Source organism: Mastigoproctus giganteus, chromosome 4, assembly GCF_048544385.1.
Source record: "Mastigoproctus giganteus isolate SK-2022 chromosome 4, ASM4854438v1, whole genome shotgun sequence".
NCBI classification, from domain to species: Eukaryota; Metazoa; Arthropoda; class Arachnida; order Uropygi; family Thelyphonidae; genus Mastigoproctus; species Mastigoproctus giganteus.
In genome coordinates, this window is record NC_143578.1 from 49,050,014 (window position 1) to 49,069,761 (window position 19,748).

General features: G+C 35.1%; 1 protein-coding gene across 1 annotated transcript in view; it reads right to left on the reverse strand.

The window, feature by feature from the left end:
- Positions 1 to 14,921, reverse strand: part of LOC150086703 (protein amalgam-like) — a 207,848-nt gene extending 192,927 nt beyond the window's left edge. Inside the window, exon 1 of the mRNA XM_090371532.1 lies at positions 14,808 to 14,921. Coding sequence (XP_090227658.1) covers positions 14,808 to 14,862 — 55 coding nt within the window. The 5' untranslated portion in view covers positions 14,863 to 14,921. The remainder of the gene's footprint in view (positions 1 to 14,807) is intronic.
- Positions 14,922 to 19,748: the final 4,827 nt, after the last annotated feature.

Below are 19,748 nucleotides of genomic sequence, written 5' to 3' on the forward strand. Positions count from 1 at the left end.
TTCGGATATGAAGTGCTTAAGGAGTATGCACGTATATATTAATTGATGCAATAAAATTTGTTTATAAGGACTTCTGATATAATAAAATTAATGAACCATCTTTACAAAGACCTCTGATATAATAGAATCAATGAATTATCTTTACGACTTCTCATACTATAAAATCATTCAACGATCTTTATAATGACGTCATACCATAAAAACAATGAACTTTCTTTATAATGACCTCCCGTACAATGAAATCCATGAATCACCCTTATAATGACCTCTGATACAATGAAATTAATGAACCATCTTTATAATTAATGACTTCTGATACAATAAAATCCATGAACCATCTTTACAAAGACCTCCGATACAATAGAATCAATGAATTATCTTTATGGTTTCTTATACAATGAAATCATTCAACGATCTTTATAATGGCGTCAATGAACTTCTTTATAATGACCTCTGATATAATGAAATTAATGAACCATCTTTATAATGACCTCTGATATAATAAAATCCATGAACCATCTTTACAATGAATGACCTTTGATACAATGAAATCAATGAACCATCATCTTTATAATGATCTCTGATACAATAAAATCAATGAACCATCTTTATAATGACCTCTGATATAATGAAATTAATGAACCATCTTTAAAATGACCTTTGATACAATTAAATCCATGAACCATCTTTACAATGACTGATCTTTGATATAATAAAAACAATGAACCATCATCTTTATAACGACTTTTGATACAATGAAATCAATGAACCATCATCTTTATAATGATCTCTGATACAATAAAATCAATGAACCATCTTTATAATGATTTCTGATACAATGAAATTAACGAACAATCTTTATAATGACCTTTAATATAATAAAAACAATGAACCATCTTTATAATGACCTCTTATACAATAAAATCAATGAACCATCTTTATAATGACCTCTAATACAATGAAATTAACAAAACATCTTTATGATGACCTTTGATATAATAAAAACAATGAACCATCTTTACAAAGACCTCTGATACAATAGAATCAATGAATTATCTTTACGACTTCTCATACAATAAAATTATTCAACGATCTTTATAATGACGTCATACCATAAAAACAATGAACTTTCTTTATAATGACCTCTGATACAATGAAATCCATGAATCATCTTTATAATGACCTCTGATACAGTGAAATTAATGAACCATCTTTATAATGACTTCTGGTACGATAAAATCAATGAACCATCATTTTTATAAAGACCTCTGATACAATAAAATCCATGAACCATCTTTACAAAGACCTCTGATACAATAGAATCAATGAATTATCTTTATGGCTTCTTATACAATGAAATCATTCAACTATCTTTATAATGGCGTCATACGATAAAAACAATGAACTTTCTTTATAATGACTTCTGATAAAATAAAATCCATGAACCAGCTTTACAATGAATGACCTTTGATATAATGAAAACAATGAACCATCATCTTTATAACGACTTTTGATACAATGAAATCAATGAACCACCATCTTTATAATGATCTTTGATACAATAAAATCAATGAACCATCTTTATAATGACCTCTGATACAATAAAATTAATGAACCATTTTTATAATGACCTCTGATACAATAAAATCAATGAACCATCTTTATAATGACATCTAATACAATGAAATTAACGAAACATCTTTATGATGACCTTTGATATAATAAAAACAATGAACCATCTTTACAAAGACTTCTGATACAATAGAATCATTGAACCATCTTTACAAAGACCTCTGATACAATAGAATCAATGAATTATCTTTACGACTTCTCATACAATAAAATAATTCAACGAACTTTATAATGAGTTCATACGATAAAAACAATGAACTTTCTTTATAATGACCTTTGATACAATGAAATCCATGAACCATCTTTATAATGACTTCTGATACAATTAAATTAACGAACAATCTTTATAATGACTGATATAATAAAAACAATGAACCATCTTTATAATGACCTCTGATGCAATAAAACAAATAACCATCTTTATAATGACCTCTGATGCAATAAAACAAATAACCATCTTTATAATGAACTCTGATAAGATAAATTCATGAGGAGATGAATGATTTTCTGAGATAGCCTTGGATCTCTTTTGCAGGTAATACGCTGCCATTTCAAGCGATTAGAAAAGTTCAGACGTTTTAAATCTTTTTAATTACAACACATTGCACAAAACATTTGTTGTCAGATGCCTGTATCCATGGACTTCAACACAATAAACTATCTGTTATAATGGACTTGGATACAATGAACCATCTGTTGTAATGGACTTCGATACAATGAACTATCTTTTGTAATTACTCTTCGACACAAAGAACCATTTGTTATAATGGACGTAGATGCAATATCTGTTGTAATCGACTTCTATACTAAGAACCATTTGTTTAAATGAACATCATCACAATGGTTCATAATATAGAAGGTCCATTATAACAGATGAATCATCTGCTATAATGAATTGCGATTCAATAGACCATCTCTTATAATGAACTTCTATACAATGAACTATATGTTATAATGAACTTCGATACAATAGACCATCTGTTATAATTTACTTCAATACTATGAACCATCTGTTATAATGACTGCGATGCAACACAGAGAACCACAGTTCATAATTAACTCTGATAGGGTGAACTATCCTTTATAAGGAACTTGATTACAATGAACTATCATTTATAATGAAGTGTGATACAAAACAGGGATGGATGATTTTTCTGGTATTTATTCAAGCAATGTTTACAATTAAATTAAATACAATTAACTATAATGTATAGTGATATTCTGATATAATGAACCATTTTTATAATGAACGCCGATTACTGCAATGAACCATCGTACATAATGCTGATACTGTGAAAGAGTATTTATAATGAACGATGATACAGTGAACGATCACTTATAATGAAACCCCATAAGTTAGATCATGGTTCGGACTCTGAAACAATAAACCATCATATATAATGAACTCTGATATAACAGTGTCAAACTTGTGCATTTTATTTATTCAGCAATCAAGATAAACGCGCACAGGTCTTAATTATTAATCATACGTTTAAAATTACTCTTAAATAGTCAACGATGCAAGGGGAAAGTTGCTTTAAACATCCACCCCTTTATAGTAAATCGTTAAAAAACACAAGTGGTAACCAGTCACCATCCACTCACGACGCTCAACTAATTCTTCCTTTCATTTATTCCTTCACTTCCGTTTTTTGATGCAACTTCCTTCCTGTACGTTTCCTGAAATTTATAGCTTGCACAAACCCAAATAATTCTACATTTCTATCGAGTTTAGGAAGGGCACGATGGATTCAGTATCTCGTGCAGAGATGTTCTGTTCACAAATGTGACGTAGCATTACGTCGCAATTCATTATTGACTTATTGATTAGAGTTTTTTGATTATGAATAAGTTTTATGTGGTACCGATTGGGTTTTTTTTTAGCTGATGTGGAAAAATATGGCATTTCTCGACACGTAATTCTTATTACACGATGTGAGAATTTATGCGCGTGGGATTAAGTGGGTTCAACGTACAGTCAAAGTTCCCGTTTATTCTTGGGAGAATGCAAAGCATCCGATAAATGATTTCGTTGAACGCGAGTGGTCGTTTCTCTACTAAGTACAACATCCGCACAATACGTCATTGTCTCTTTAGCCCGGGGCCCTTCTCTTCGCTCTATGTCGACGGTCCGCTTTCTCCATTTACGTGCAGCTAAACACACACACACACACACACACCTTGGAAGCGTTCATCGTTCACCGACCACTATCATCTCATTCATTGTGAAAGGTTACAATTTATTACGTTGCTGTCTGTGTGTGTGTGTGTGTGTGTGTGTGTGTGTGTGCGCGCGCGCGCGCGTGAGCTTTGCAGGTATTTGAATCAGAAATGGATGGCTTGAGAAAAGGGAACGATGTGTTTAATAGCGAGGACTGAAGGATGCAGTTAACACCTCTTTATAAAGCAGACGGTTGAGCTACTTGCTGGTGGCAATCCACAACTGGAGTCCAGTTCGATTTCGAGCTCACTTAACTTTTGCGAGCTGTATAGGGTGAAATTGGTTCTTGCACTATCAGAATAATGTCTGTGGGTATCAAAAAGGAAATGAATCATACTGAATCTGAGCGGAGTTTTAAAAAAAAAATAGTTAATGTACGCAATCCATTATATTTCAGGCGCGTTAGCATATATTAAAAAAAGAAATGAAAAAAAGAAAGCATAATTACCGGATTTCTACTAGTCCGATTTTAATGAAACTTAGAAAGGCTCGAAAGTTTTTTTTAGAAAGCCCAATTATAAAATTTCATGAAAATCTATCCACCAGGAACCGAGTTATTACATGTGGACGGACGAACGAACGAACGGCCAATGGACATGGAAGAAAATAGGGACTTTATGCATATATAATAACGCGCCTACAAAAGGTTTTGTAGGCAGCAGAATAACAGCAGAATAATAGCCTTCTTAAGAGATTTATCGCCAACGTAACACTATCCGATCGGCTGCTCCACCCCTTCAATGCAACCCCTGTACTGTTGCATTAACCGCCTCACAACACACAACAATAATTGAGCCTCATTCAATAGCAGCATGGCATCAATCACCCGCATGCGCAGAGTACATCACTTGAAAATAACTCTTGTAACTCTCAATAATAGATTGTTCGATACGCTACATTGAAGAGAGACTCTCTCTCTCTCTCTCTCTCTCTCTAATTAAACACTATCAATGAATTTTCAAAACAAATTAATTGTTTTAACTGTTATTCACAATTTCAATCGAATTTTAATTATCAAACAATGCTGCTCATTTTCTAACAATCGTCTGAGCAGATAAAAGTACTCGCATCAAACAATTAGTTTATTTCTAACAATGAACTGAATTGTTAGCCATACAATTGTTAAATGTTTATTACAAAAGTCGTTTGGTAAGTCAATAATTGCTTATTGTTGTATCGTAGGCTGTCTAAACCGTATATTCAAGTACGCTCTTAATTAAATCATCCTTATTTGTGCAAAGCCTAATTCTAAGCAAACTCGATCAGGTAGAAACAGGTGAGTGAGAAAATTTATGATTGAAGAGGTCACATAAACTCGAAATATTTTCCATTTTGGCAGAAAAATATCTGCTTTAAGTTATTGATACCACAGAAGATTTTAGAATCCACTCGAGCCCAATCTGCATGTTTTAATTAAGGTTATGAGATTTATGTTTGCCTTAATCCTGATGGTAAAAGTAATAAATAAAGTTTATTCCCTTTAATTAACTTTATCAATTAATTGTACGAAATGCGCTACTCAGGGAACGCTGCAAAATTCGTTTTCTACACACCTGCGCCTGATCGAAAGGAAACATACAAATAGGATTCATTTAGGGAAAACCCACACGAACTAAATCCGACATTAATCCCCACACTTATTTATTACGAATCCCTGTCTATAGCTCAGTGGCGTCCTCGAGTGTATCTTTTACCAAAAGCAATATTATCCATTTATCTGGCTGCACTTTTTCTTTTATTTTGTTTTGCAGACGCGCAACTCGCGTTTGGTTCGAACACAGTCTGCACTTTGCCAATTGGATGAGAAAGCTTAATTAACACTTTAATTAACTTTAATGTTAATTAATGTTTCACATCTGGATCGCAACCGAGGAAACCGAAATAAAAAAAACAAGATGGCAGTTGCATCTTCATTAAAATAGTGCGACGCAGTTCATTTTAAAAGAATGTTGACACTGTTTTGTTGAATATTTCGTTAATTTATTGTATTAGAGTTCTTTCGACTGTTGCAAGAATCGCCACTATCCCATTTTTTATTTAATGACTGTAGAAATTTATTTAAATAGGAGCTATTATAATCCGTCTGATCAGATTTATTAATTAAATTAACGATGCAATTAATTTTAAATTTATTTAATTTTAATAAAAGTTTACGAATTAACTTTTATGTCCCTATCTATTTGGACAAATAGATAGGGACATACTTTTGCAAAGTAATTTGGATAAACTGAAATTGTTCTTTATGGTGATACTATCATTGTTTTACTGACTGGATATATTCATTGGCGCCAGTTAATCCTATACGATTCCTTTTAAGCTCAGAGTTGACCTCGTATTTTAAAGGGGTAGGGTAGGGCAGGCCCTTTGCGTCAGAGATTATCTTAATGAGTAGCTTGTTCGCCCGGACAAATGATCCAGTGGGCGATAGCAGATACAGGAAGTAGATCTTTTCTAAACACCAAATGTAGATAGTGCTAGCGATTAGTGAAGGAAATCAATAACTAGCGTTGCCAACAAAGTGCTCTCTTCCTTAAGAAGGAAACTTGGGGATAGACTTTTGAGGGGGGAATAAGCCCCTTTCCGCTATCACTACGAAGGTGATAATGAAAATGACAACAGAAAATTGTTGTAGCACGCCCAGTTTTTTATGTTAATTTTTATTTATATGGAACACACATGAATGTATAGACAGTGGCCAAAATATTAGTAACTTTTTGCAGCTGCTGCCAACAGATAATTAAAGGTACGGTATGCAATTGTAAGTTGTCACCTGGTATGATCAGAAATTCCTTGATATCAAATGAATATTGTAGGCTTTCCTAGGGCTTCTTAGTGGATCCGGACACGAGGGAGACAAGTCATCTTTACAAATTTCAGAAAGGTGTTATTGTTGAAGAACATTTAGAAGGAGCCACATGGAGAAAACAAAGTGTTCATCGATGTATCGAAAGCAAATATCTCAGACTCTGCATTCAGACTGTCGTTCCACCACAAAACCATCTGGAGGTGGTATAATGGTATGGGGTATGTTTTGTTGGTATGGACTGGGTCCGCTCCTACCGTTAGAAAGTCGTGTTGTCTTGAATATATTTATGTCGATTAGGACCAACTTCATCCAGTAGTGCTTTATTTTTACCCGGATGGAGAGGGATTCTTTAAAGACGACAACGCAACTATCCACCATACAGATCTGTATCTGAATGGTCCGAGAAGCATTCCCAAGATTTCCAACATCTCCCCAAGCTACCTAATTCTTCAGATCCAAATCCAACTGAGAACGTCTAGGATGTATTGGAAAGGACACTTCGGCTTCGCAGTTCTCTACCGACCACAATACAGGAGCTGATAAATACCCTGATGGAAGAATGATCAAAGCTAGAGCTAGACTCTCTCAGACCCTTAGTGGAATCCATGCCACAAAGTCTACGAACTGTAACTCAAGTAAAAGGTGGTCCTAATAGATGCTGAATAAACATTTCTAATATTCTGGCCAATGAGTGTACGTACATTTATTAAAAGAGAATTCTTCATATCTGGATCTCATCCTCTGGAAAGCTATCGCAATTTTTTTCATTTAAGCCTAGATTTATACGCAATAGAGAGAAAGAAATAGCGACTGAGAATCCCTTGACGACTGTTATTTGACATTACTATTCCAGGAACGAACTCTTCTGGTGCTTGCCAACCCTTGACAAGATATTCCTGTTCTGTTGCTTGACCACACCCGAAGAAATGACCTTAAAATCACCACTAACTGCCAGCAATGTTCCTTATAATTGATTGAATTCAATATCTGGTAAGATACTTTTTTTACCAAAAAGAAAAGCAAACAGTGACATAAGAAGACAATGGCCATTCGGAATTTAATGTAATAAGCAAAAAGAATGGACCTTTTAAAGATTTTTTTCCTAAAGATCATGATTCCGTAATTGATGTTTGGCCTTCCGAAAGTCAGAAAAAAAAAAGGGGGGGGGGATCTATACGGTTTCAGACTACTGTGATAATTTGAACAGCTGGAACGAATTGCCTCATTTTCCTTATGAATAATATTACCTAATGTCCCCGAAATGAAAACAAGAAAGAGAAGAGAAAGGCAGCAAAAAAAGAGAGTTATGTTAATATATATAATATAAAAAAATCTAATGAATATTTAGGCTTAAGTAATTATTTTATCCTTTCTTTAACACTTGTCAGTTTAAAATTAAAATCTCCTATTTGATTTAGCTGTGCAAATTTACACGTAGGTGAGAATTACACAAAAAAAAGCAGATTTCAGTTGTAAGAACAGACGACAAAAGACGTCACGCAAAATTAATTCTCTGACGTATTCATTGTCGAAATTCTCTGCTCACGCTGTGAATAGAAATCTGCAAACGTTGAAAATGAATGCAAAATTTATTCTCTGACGTATTCATTGTTGAAATTATCTGCTCGCGGCATGAATAGAAATCTACAAACGTTAAGAATTAATACAAAATTAATTCTCTGACGTATTCATTATTGAAATTCTCTGCTCGCGCTGTGAACGGAAATCTACAAATGTTGAAAATTAACGCAAAATTTGTTCTCTGACGTATTCATTGTTGAAATTCTCTGCTCGCGCAATGAATAGAAATCTACAAACGTTGAGAATTAATACAAAATTAATTCTTCGACGTATTCATTGTTGAAATTCTCTGCTTGCGCCATGGATAATTCTAAAAAGGCTGAAAAATAATGTTTTAATATTTTACAATCGTGACGTATGCAGTTATGGTTTTTTAACATTTTTAAATGTAGTTTTATATCAATAAAAAAAAAGAAATTAAATTGATTTTTTGTTGCCAATTTCGCTTGAAAGAAAGCTAAATTAAAGAACCATTTTTCTATTGAATTGTAATATTCTCTTTCGGTTAGAAATTTTACTGTTCGAATAACTACATCTTCTTACAATAAAAATAGAAAATCTATTATTGATACTGTGTTCTTTTGTTGCTTGATCCATCGGATAACTTTTCAATTATTATGTATCCCATTTCATCCACTGTCCGTGTAACTTTATTTTCACCATTTCCATTTTTATCTTTTCGTTTTTCTTTCATGCAGTCTTACTAAGCGCATTTTCCTGCTTCTCTCATATTTTCGGATCAATATTCCAGGGGGCACTGCTGTTTTGTGGTACAAGTAAAGAGATCAAAGTGTTTCCAAATGAACTTTTCAGTCACACACAAAGTATACGAGTAGAAAGAAACACTGCCTTTTTTCTTCTTGTTCCCGGTATAAAACAAAACACAGTGGAATAATTTTCTTTACTCTGAAAACACATTGATCCAATCAGTATGGAACAAAACGCGCGCTGACTGATATTGGATACAAGTGTCGTTTGGCCCATTTTGAGCGCAGCTATGACAAGTCTTCTCATGGTAAGAATCACTGGAAAATCGCTCCTATGGACAGCTACAAACAACATCCTTCACATGCAAATACAGATAACCCGAAGCTTTATTTTACAAATGCTATTACGTCTGCTTATTTTGTCGGCAGGAAACTATAACTGCGAACTATATTTTAGTGTACCCACGAATCCATGCTTATATGGTTCTTGGAGATTACTGAGCCATTATTATGATTTCTATGACAGATATCTTCAAAAATCACTGCCTACGACAGAAGGCATACTTCTTAGCTAATCGTCAATATATATTTTTGGAACTTCTAATATTTCAAACCTTCTGTATCCAAAAATTGAGATGGCGTTTTTTCAGATGTTGCTATCTAGAATAACTAGAATAAAAGTAATTAACTACACTGATAGGCCAAAGTATTAGAAACCCTGCTCCTTTCATAGATTTAATTTTTAAAATAAAATTAAAAATCTTGGATTATTTTTGTAGGTAATTTTAAATATTTTTAAAATAAAGTCTTTTACAAGTAGCATTCATTTTAGTTTCTTCTTTTTCTCTTTTTAATCGAGTGAGAGATTCGCTCATTTTTGCAGCTAATTCTTTCATTTATGCGCATATATTTGATTTTTATATTTTGTATCGGGGGGGGGGGGGTGAACTTGATGTTTCGGTTATCCATAAACGACAAGTGCTGGATATTTTAATGAGTCGTTTTCATTTGCGCAAACAAGGAATGTTGCTTGGTGAAATGAGGACGGCTGATGTTAGGTCAAAAGGGGGTCCTTACGCACATATGTGTAAAGACTCCGCCGCTGTAGAGGTTATCGAGTTCACGGCTCTGTTATATACTACGCCAGTAATTTACGACAATTGCGAAACATGCGCATGCGCAAATTGATTAGCAGATGTAAAATTGTTATTAACATAAACAGCGAACACATTTTAAGGTATAAAATTCGATTTACGTCCTGTATAGAATAGAAAAGTAGACAGACAGATAGAAAGATTATCAGAGAGAGAAAGAAAACAGAAAGAGACATGGAAAGAAAACAGAGAAAATAGAAAGAGAAAAAAACAGAACGAATGACACCGAAAGAGAATAGAGAGAGAAAGGCAGGCAGAAAGAGAGAGAAAGGCAGGCAGAAAGAGAGAGAAAAAATAAATTAATTACAGAAAGAAAAATAAAGCAAGGGAAAGGCAGGCAGTCAGAAAGAGAGAAAGAGAGACTCTTACTCTCCTTCTATTGACAGTAATAGAATACTTTAAGAGATAGAAAGAGGGCGACACACAAGAAATAGTGAGAGAATACACTAGTTAGCTTTTGGTTTTTATGGCGCATGGGTGACTAAGGCCATGATGCGCCAAGTCCAGAGAGAGAGAAGATGGAGGAAAAAAATGAACACGGGAACGAAAGATAAAAAAGAAAAAGTGAAAGAAAGACTAATTAAAAGAAATGTTCATTTCACCCGAAGTCTGCAGGACGAATCTACCACTTTCAAAAGCAAATCATACATCAGACGTGACAGAGCCGAACATAAAATCAGCATCGCAGAACAGAATGAAAAACTCTGACAGCAAATCTGCATTCCAAATGTTGTCTTTGCATATCTTTCAATAAATGTCACCATTTTTGGACAATCTAGCGAGACATCCACGACGACTGCACGAGAACGTCTTTCTTAAGCGCGCGCACACACGCACTAACAAAAACTCCCGAGACATTACGAACTCCCGCGCAATTTCTGATATTAACAGCGCGGGATCGACAGAGTCGTAATGTTCTCGTCTCGGGAAACGCAGATAGTTGAAAAATCATCGCCGAGTAAAATCCGCACTTTAAAATCGCCGATTTTGCGGATAATGAAAGTATCTGATGAAGATGTGAAAGAGAGAGAGACGAAACGTAGTGGCTATTCATTAATTATAATTATTTATCTGTCCGCTAGTTAAAGGTGGCCGATGTCAAAATATCCTGTCGTACTTTGCAATTAGGCGCGCACCATTAGGGGATCTCCATTAGCACTCATTAACCCCCTACTAATTTAGCCAACTTCCACTACTTTAAAATGATTAGCTAAAACGATGAACGGATATTGGTTATTCAATCACTTCCGCCTCCTACTCATCCCCCCCTTTCAATAAATGGAGTCGCCCCAGAAGTTAACTGGATTAGAGGTATTAGGCTAACTCAGCGGAGTGGCTCGAAAATATCTTTCCAACAAATACGTGTAGAAACACCTGGTGGGAATACAAACTATCTGTACAAAGGAAAAAGCAAGAAAAAGAAAAAAAAAAAAAACACCCACGCCCTCTGTGATGGATTTTATGCTCAATGACACAGATGTAGTACGTAGTTGCTTCCATTAGACAGGTAAACACTGGTTAGAATAATGCGTCTTTTGTAGATGACCCGCATTCAGTTTGATGAGCAATTTTCGAGCTAAAAAACCAGGGGCTTACAGGGGCATTTATTGCAGGATCAGAAATAGAAAAAAAAAAACACGGGTCCTTTTTAATATTCGCGCACTATAATGCCTGAAATGACCAACAGACGTTTCGGATGATTTATTACAATGTTTGGAGTTTTAATAACAAATTAATCTATGAACCTGTGCAAATTTAGAAAAAAAAGTACCCTTGAAGAATATGCAAAACCCCCAATAAATTATTCTGAGAATACACAACAGTCAAAACAAGTTATCCTGAAAAATATACACAAAAAGCGCAAAATATGCTTGAAAAATAGACGTCCAAGTGATCAGAAGCCAACAAAGAAACTTACAATTTTTAGATTTTAATGCGAGAAGCCAACAATGAAACTTACAATTTTCAAATTTCAATGTTATCAGAGGCCAACAATGAAACTTACAATTTTCAAATTTCAATGTTATCAGAGGCCAACAATGAAACTTATAATTTTTCGATTTTAATGTGATAAGAAGCCAACAATTAAACTACAAATTTTAGATTTCAACGTGATCAGAAACCAACAATGAAACTTGCAATTTTTAGATTTCAATGTGATCAGAGGCCAACAATGAAACTTACAATCTTCAGATTTTAATGAGATCAGACGCCAACAATGAAATATAGAATTTTTAGGTTTTAATGTGATAAGAAGCCAACAATGAAACTGCAATTTTTAGATTTTAAGATAAGATGTCAACAATGAAACTTGCAATTTTCAAATTTAAATGTGATCAGAGGCCAACAATGAAACTTGCAATTTTTAGATTTTAATGTGATAAGAAGCCAACGATGAGACTACAATTTTCAGATTTCAATAAGATCAGACGTCAAGGATGTAATTAACAATTTTTAGATTTTAATGATAGCAGACGCCAAAAATGAAACTTACAATTTTGAGATTTCAACGTGATCAGAGACCAACAATGAAACTTACAATTTTTAGATTTTAATGTGAGAAGTCAACAATGACACTTCAATTTTTAGATTTCCATAAGATCAGACGCATACAATGAAACAATTTTTAGATTTTAATGAGATCAGACGCCACTAATGAAACTTAATTTTGAGATTTCAACGTGATTACAGACCAACAATGAAACGTACAATTTTTAGATTTTGAGATCAGACGCCAACAATGAAACATAGAATTTTTAGATTTTAATGTGATAAGAAGCCAACAATGAAACTGCAATTTTTAGGTTTTATTAAGATAAGACGCCAACAATGAAACACAATTTTGAGATTTCAACGTGATCAGAGGACGTTGATGAAACAATTTTCAGATTTTAATAAGATCAGACGCTAACTACGAAGCTTACAATTTTTAGATTTTAATGTGATCAGAGCCAACAATGAAACTTTCAACTATTGGATTTTTGATTCGATCAAAGTCAACAATGAACTTACAATTATTGGATTTTTGAATGCCACCAAAACCAAACGATCAAACATTTAATCGCTCAACAAAAATTAAAGTGACCCAAATAGTTTGACCAGTAGATATTTTGAAAATTCTCCAATTGGGTCAAAGAGTCGCATTCGTTCTGGAACACCAAGCCTCTCTTCCCCGGTGAATTATGTCAACGGACCTCTCCTTAAAAGAATATCTAGGTGAATAAAACCATCCAATCAAACGCAAATTTATTTTTCGGGCAGCATCAATGCATTGTTACAATTAATTTAAATTTCAATGGCTTTATGCAGCTTTAGAGATGGGGACCACGTGACAGGTTTAAATAATCAATGATGGTTTGTATCTCCGTGGATACAGATGTATGGTTCTACATCAGGTCGTAAACATACAATCAGATATCGACTGCTCTCGCAGGCCAACAAAGGTGTGAAGAAACAATAGATTTATCATGTTTATTGTTATAAATAAACATTTATTTACATTTACTGTCCCCTCCATAAATAAGGGAAATCGATGTGGCTAGAATTTGAATTTAGTCGTTTGGTTAAAAAGTACTTACCTTCATCCTCGAGAGGAAAAAAATAAGACATACTTCTTTACATGTTTAGTGTTTTTTTGAATCATGCATATGGTAAATCATCAGTTAAAGACATTTTTGGGTTCATTTTCCGGAAATAAATACATGCATGCTTTGCCACAAAGCGTACCTCATCTAAGTGTCTGTAAAATTAGTCTTCGAAAACTTATTAAGATTCTTAGCAAAGCTTATTGTCTTCGACAACATATTTTGTTCATTAATTTTTCATTAGCGTCTGTTAAGCTAGTTTAACCCACTATATATTTCCAAAAAGAAAAAAAAAATCAATTAAAAATTCCAACTCATAACAGTTAATAATTGGTAAGTTTCGTCGTTTGGTTAATATCACGTTAAAATGTATCAGAAGAAAGCAATAAAACTAACAATTATTAGATTTTAATGTGACCAGACGCCAACAATGAAACTTACAATTATCAGATTTTAATGTGATCAAACGACAACAATGAAACTTACAGTTATTGGACATTAATGTGATCAGTAACTAACAATAACAGTAACTAACAATTATTAAATTTTAATGTGATCTGACGACAACAATGAAACTTATAATTATTGGATTTTAATGTGATCAAACGACAACAATGAATTATTGGATTTTATTGTGACCAGACGTCAACGATGAAACTTGCAATTATTGAATTTTTAATGCGATTGAAACCAAACGATAGAACTTTTAATCGCTCAACATTTAACATTAAAAAAATGAGTTTTTTTTTCTATGAGAATTTAAAATTTTATAACTAATTAGCGAATAAAAAGGGGAAAATGTGAGCTGTACTTTTTTTTTTTTTACGTTGAATAAATACAATGGTGTCCAAATTATTATTATACTATAAATAAATCGATAAAAATTTTCAGAACAAACAAATAATCACGGAGGATATCAGTTATGCAGCCAACGAGTTCGTAATGTTCTTTATTGATTAAAAGAGTTAATTTTTCTTTGGACGCAAAAGGGAAAAAAAATCTTAAACTGTGATTACCTACATGGAACACCGAGAGGGTCTATAAAAATGTAAACAAGCTCTTTTGTAGCGAATCCTTGTGGAAGAAAAGAACAACGCAAGTAAGATAAAGTATTCCACCAACCTGTGTGAAGGAGCAAACAGATGAAACGTATATCCAAATTGTACAGAACCTTCATGTCACACAACAGTCCCTGCTACAGGTCCCAAGAAACACGCCACACACAAACGCGGCCTTCACAAACACAGAACACCACAGCGAACGCCAGCTACCTGTCATCGTTGTAGGGTTCGCGAGTGGCGGAGGGATATTGGCCAGTCGCGTGTTAGCTGTTGGCCGTACTTCTCTTGCACAAACAAAGCAACCCTTCCGCTTTGATAACGAATTCTCTCCAGAAGACTTTTTCTTTCTGGATTTGCGACCATCAACGTAAGATGATACGCAAGATTGAGGTTAAAGACAGCGATCGAAGACTCGTCTGCGTAGTTGGTGATGAATACAGTTCGGTTGGGACTGCTTTAGGAATAAGTAGCTTCATTCGAGTGCGAAAGAAACCGTTAATATTCAATTAACGTTTCGGGTGTCTTTTAAGTGACTGTCATCAGGTGCTATTTTTTTTTAATTAAAAATAAATAAAAGAGGAAATATTTTAAAGTAGCGTTTTTTTTAGGGGGGGGGGTTAAAAGAGTTCTCTTTGATCGCATCTATGTCACCGTCCGGGTTCAGAACTGGTTCGGAACCATTATTAAAGAAAACTAAAAAAATTTAATATTTCTTTCGGGTTTTGGAAGGTTCTGAGAATTTCGTTTGGTTCTCGATGATATCATCGCAGTCTTCTGATTGCGATTTGATACAAAGCAGACGATTACTCGTAATTGTTTGAAATGGAATGTTAATACGCTCTTAACTTTTTTTTTTTTTTTTTTTGAAAATCACTTGTGGTCACCTAGCAACCTGTCTATTGTTGCCATGGAAACATTTCTAAAAGCGTGAAATCTAGTTACCAGACGAGTGTTTTTCTATAAATATTCATCCGTTTGACGCGTAAAATATTCAGGATGAAGAAAACGCGGGCAGAATGTACCCTAATCACAGATCGGCGTTTTCTTTGAAAGGGGCGCAACAAATGTTTCCGGATCCGGTAACTTATTGTTGGCCACACCACAACTGTTGCGGCACTTAATCTAATTTTATGAAAAGCGTTTCTCGGAGAGACGCTCGATGATTTTTCGTTTGGTTTCGGGTGCATATATGCAAATTTCGTTTTTAATGCGAGGGGTAAAAATAAAGGAGCATCGACGTGATCGATGGAGGAGAATAGCTCGCAAATCTAATTACGCGTCTGTTTAAATATTTATGTATTGTTCGGTATTCGGGGACGCGCGCGTTTAATCTTCATCACTGCGTTTGGTCGCGTACCCTAGCTAAACTTTGCGACCATTCGCGATATTGTGGTCGCATTTCTTTGTACAAATAATAAGTTCTTCTTCTCTTCTCGTATTTCGCTTTCATTTCCTTTCTTTCGGTTGCTCTTTTAAGTGTATCTCATTATTAGGTATTTCTCTCTATCTTTTGCATTTTCTCTCTTTCATCCATGTATTTGGGTCTGTGTTATGTCTGTCTCACTATCATTATCTTTGTCCTCGCATTTTTCTCTTCCTTCTGTTTCCTCCATCTCCTCTCCATTTTCGGTCTTTCTCATTTTTTGTTTATTCTTTCTTTGTCTCTCAATTTTTGGTTCATTTCTTGTCTTTCTTCTCTCAATGAATCACAGTTTCTTTACCACCATTTCTCCATCCATCTATCTCATTGAATATCTGTTTCTTTTCTCTGGCACACCTTCAAAATTCTCATTCCACCTGTTGAATTCCTCCACCAAATCCAGGCATCTGTCCAAAGCTTCCTTTGGAACAAAACCAACTGGATGTCCAGCTCCAAACTTAGCCAGCCACTTACTCACGGGGGTCAAGGGTTGGTCTCTCTCTTGACGACAAAATCACAGCATTCCACTACCGCCGTTTTATAAAGACGCACTATACCGCTGGGAAAAGCTAAACCTTCACCATAATCTTGAGAGAACAACCCTTCCCGGAATACTTTCAGAACCTCTCTTCTACAATAAAAGAATAATAGACCCTGCAAATGATGATATTCTCTTCTTCCCTACGTGGAACTGGGCAGGAATAAGAACCATAGGCGACCTCCTGACACAAAGCCTTGAATGGAAAGGATCAGAAGGCTTTCCCTTTAAAACCATAAATGCAAAGCAGCAACACAGACATCCAAAATCAGCGATCACACAAGCTCTTCCAGACAACAAAAGGGATTGGAAATGTCACTGGATCCTCGCCTACACCAACCTTCGTCATCACATCACCAGAAGACACGGTACCTCTGTCTTCTGCACCCTCCAAATCATCCACCGTCATCCACCGGCCAAGCTGTCCCTACACCCTTCTCCACTCGCCACAAGCCACCATCACACTTTCAGTGGAACCTTCCGTACAGGACGAAATGTTCCAAATCGGATGCAGACATCCAGTGGAGACTGTGGCACAACATCCTTCCCACCCCAGTCAAGCTACAAATCTTCGGATTACGCTCCTCAAACTACTGTCTCTTTTGCGCCACTCCAGGTATCCTGGAACACATATACACGGCATGCCCTGTGAACAAGGAACTCGTCAAATACGCTTTTCCAACAATTTACAACTTCTACTTGAAGCACACAAGAAGCAGTGACAACGTGCCTCCTGTCGACGCATCGAGACAACATCTGAAGTGGAGCCTAAGGAGGAAGTTGCAGAGCAGACTTCTACTCGAATTCCACTGTAAAAGACCAAAAACTGTGGATCATCTTAACAGCGAATGGAACAGTGGCGGTCACCTCTTCACCACCACTGAACACTCCATCACCTTCAACGTGTGACACTTAATATGAGAATGATCCAATGCCAAGAAACTGTTTTCTTAATTCCTGAAGTTGACACATTTGTATTTCATTCTAAAAAGTTTTCTTTATCTTTCCTTTTTTGCTTTTGTACATAGAATGTAAATAGTTGTTGTTGAAAATATATCTGCTGTTCACGTTTTAATAAAAAAAAAAATATATATACTGTATATATATCTCAGTGAATCTGTTTCTTTTCCACTCTCTCTCTTTATCTCTCTATTTATTTTACTGAATCACTGTTTCTTTTCCTCTCTCTCTCTTTCTCTCCCCACCCCTTTACTTTTATATTGATTTTTCTTCCTTCATCTTGAATTTTCTCTTTCTCGCGCCTTTTCTCTCTCTCTCTCTCTCTCTCTCTCTCTCTCTCTCTCTCTCCGTTTCTATTTTCCCCCGCTCATTTGTTCTTCTTCTTCTCTCTCCCTTTTCCTTCTCCCTTTCTGGTTCTACTTCTATTTGTCTTTCTTCCTATCATTCTTGATTTATTAGTCTCTTCCCCTTTCCTTCTTCTCTCTCTTTTCTTTCTCTCTTTTATCTCTTTCTCATCTGTCTTTCTATGTCTTTCCATTCTCGCTTTACTTCTTTCTTTTTCTCATTCTTATTTTATTCCTCTCTTTTTCTTCCTTCATTGTTTATTCATTCTTTCTTTCTATTTTTCTAATTTATCTCTCATTCTCTCTCCCTTTTCTTTGTTTATCTTTCTTTCTCTCCTTTTTTTTCTTCGTTTATTTTGCTTTGTCTTTTTCTATCTCTTTCTACTGCCGCTTTATCTGTCTTTCTTTCTCTCATTATTTCATTCCTCTCTCTCTCTCTCTCTCTCTCTTTCATTTTTCACTCCTTTTTTTCTCTTTTTCTAATTGGTCTTTCTTTTTTCCCTATCTATCTTTTCTCCACTTATCTTTCTTTCTCTCTTTTTTTTTTTTTGTTTATTTCGCTTTGTTTTTTCGTTTTCTCCATTGTTGTCATTCCCCCTCCGTCTTTCTCTCCCTCTTTTTAATTCCCTTTATGTCAACCTTTCTTCCACTGTTACTTTATTCATCTCTCTCTCCCCTCCTTCCCTCCTCATCTATCTATCTCCACGTAATAAATGCCTCTGAAACAGAACTCGACTGCTTTTCAAAAATAAGGTCAGTTTTCCAGAACAAAATCTCTGAAGACAATAAAATCATTAACGCATCTGCCTGCTCTCAGCTGACGCTTTGTAGGTACAAAAGGCTCGTGCCTAATACCCAAAAGATCTCAGTTAATATTCAAAACCAATTGATCAGTTACAAGCGCAATGTATTGGCCACTTCATCCAATAAGACAATTCACAGAGAAACAAATCTCCACGGAACCACTCTAAGAGCAACGTACCAACTTCCTCCTTTTGAACCAACTTAACAAAACCCAACACGAATCTTGGATTTACAAAAAACAGCAACAAATATACTTTCGAAACTGCTTACCACACTCGTTTCCAAAAGCATCGAAATAATTAAGGAAAACTGCGCAATGATAAAAATCCTTCTAATAAAAGCGTGGTGATAAAAATCTTTCCACCAATGATGCAATAACTCCACTTTTATGAGCATCCCTGGCGATAATTCCAGGTAATGGTTTTATCTCGCAACCAGTGGATCGAGTTTAAAGACGTTGATACAAATTTGAGAAATCTTACAAATGTTACGTAATCCAAACATAACTCAAGCGAAATTAAAGATATATACGAAAAGGGCCGGTTCCTTACCAATTGCGATATTTCCTTATCTAATCTTGTGCTTGAATAAGTGCGCTCCCTATGGCCGGTAGCCCTACCGTCACACGCTAAATCAATACTCACAGAAGATACATCATGCTAAGAAACCCCGACTGCTTCGCTCATCTTAAAGAGAGAGAGAGAGAGAGAGAGAGAGAGAGAGAGAGAGATGTCTTAGAAGATGCAACATCGAACCAGCTTGACGACTTGGTGGGTTTTAATATCGCTGGAGAGTAAATTTCAATTGACTTTAAACTTTTCTACGTTTCATTAATTAAGCCATTAATTAAACAGGGAAAGACAGATCCCCAGAGTTCACAGTCTTCAATAAACCGCAGATGGTAATTTCAGAGATGGTTTCGATCATTTCCAAGGA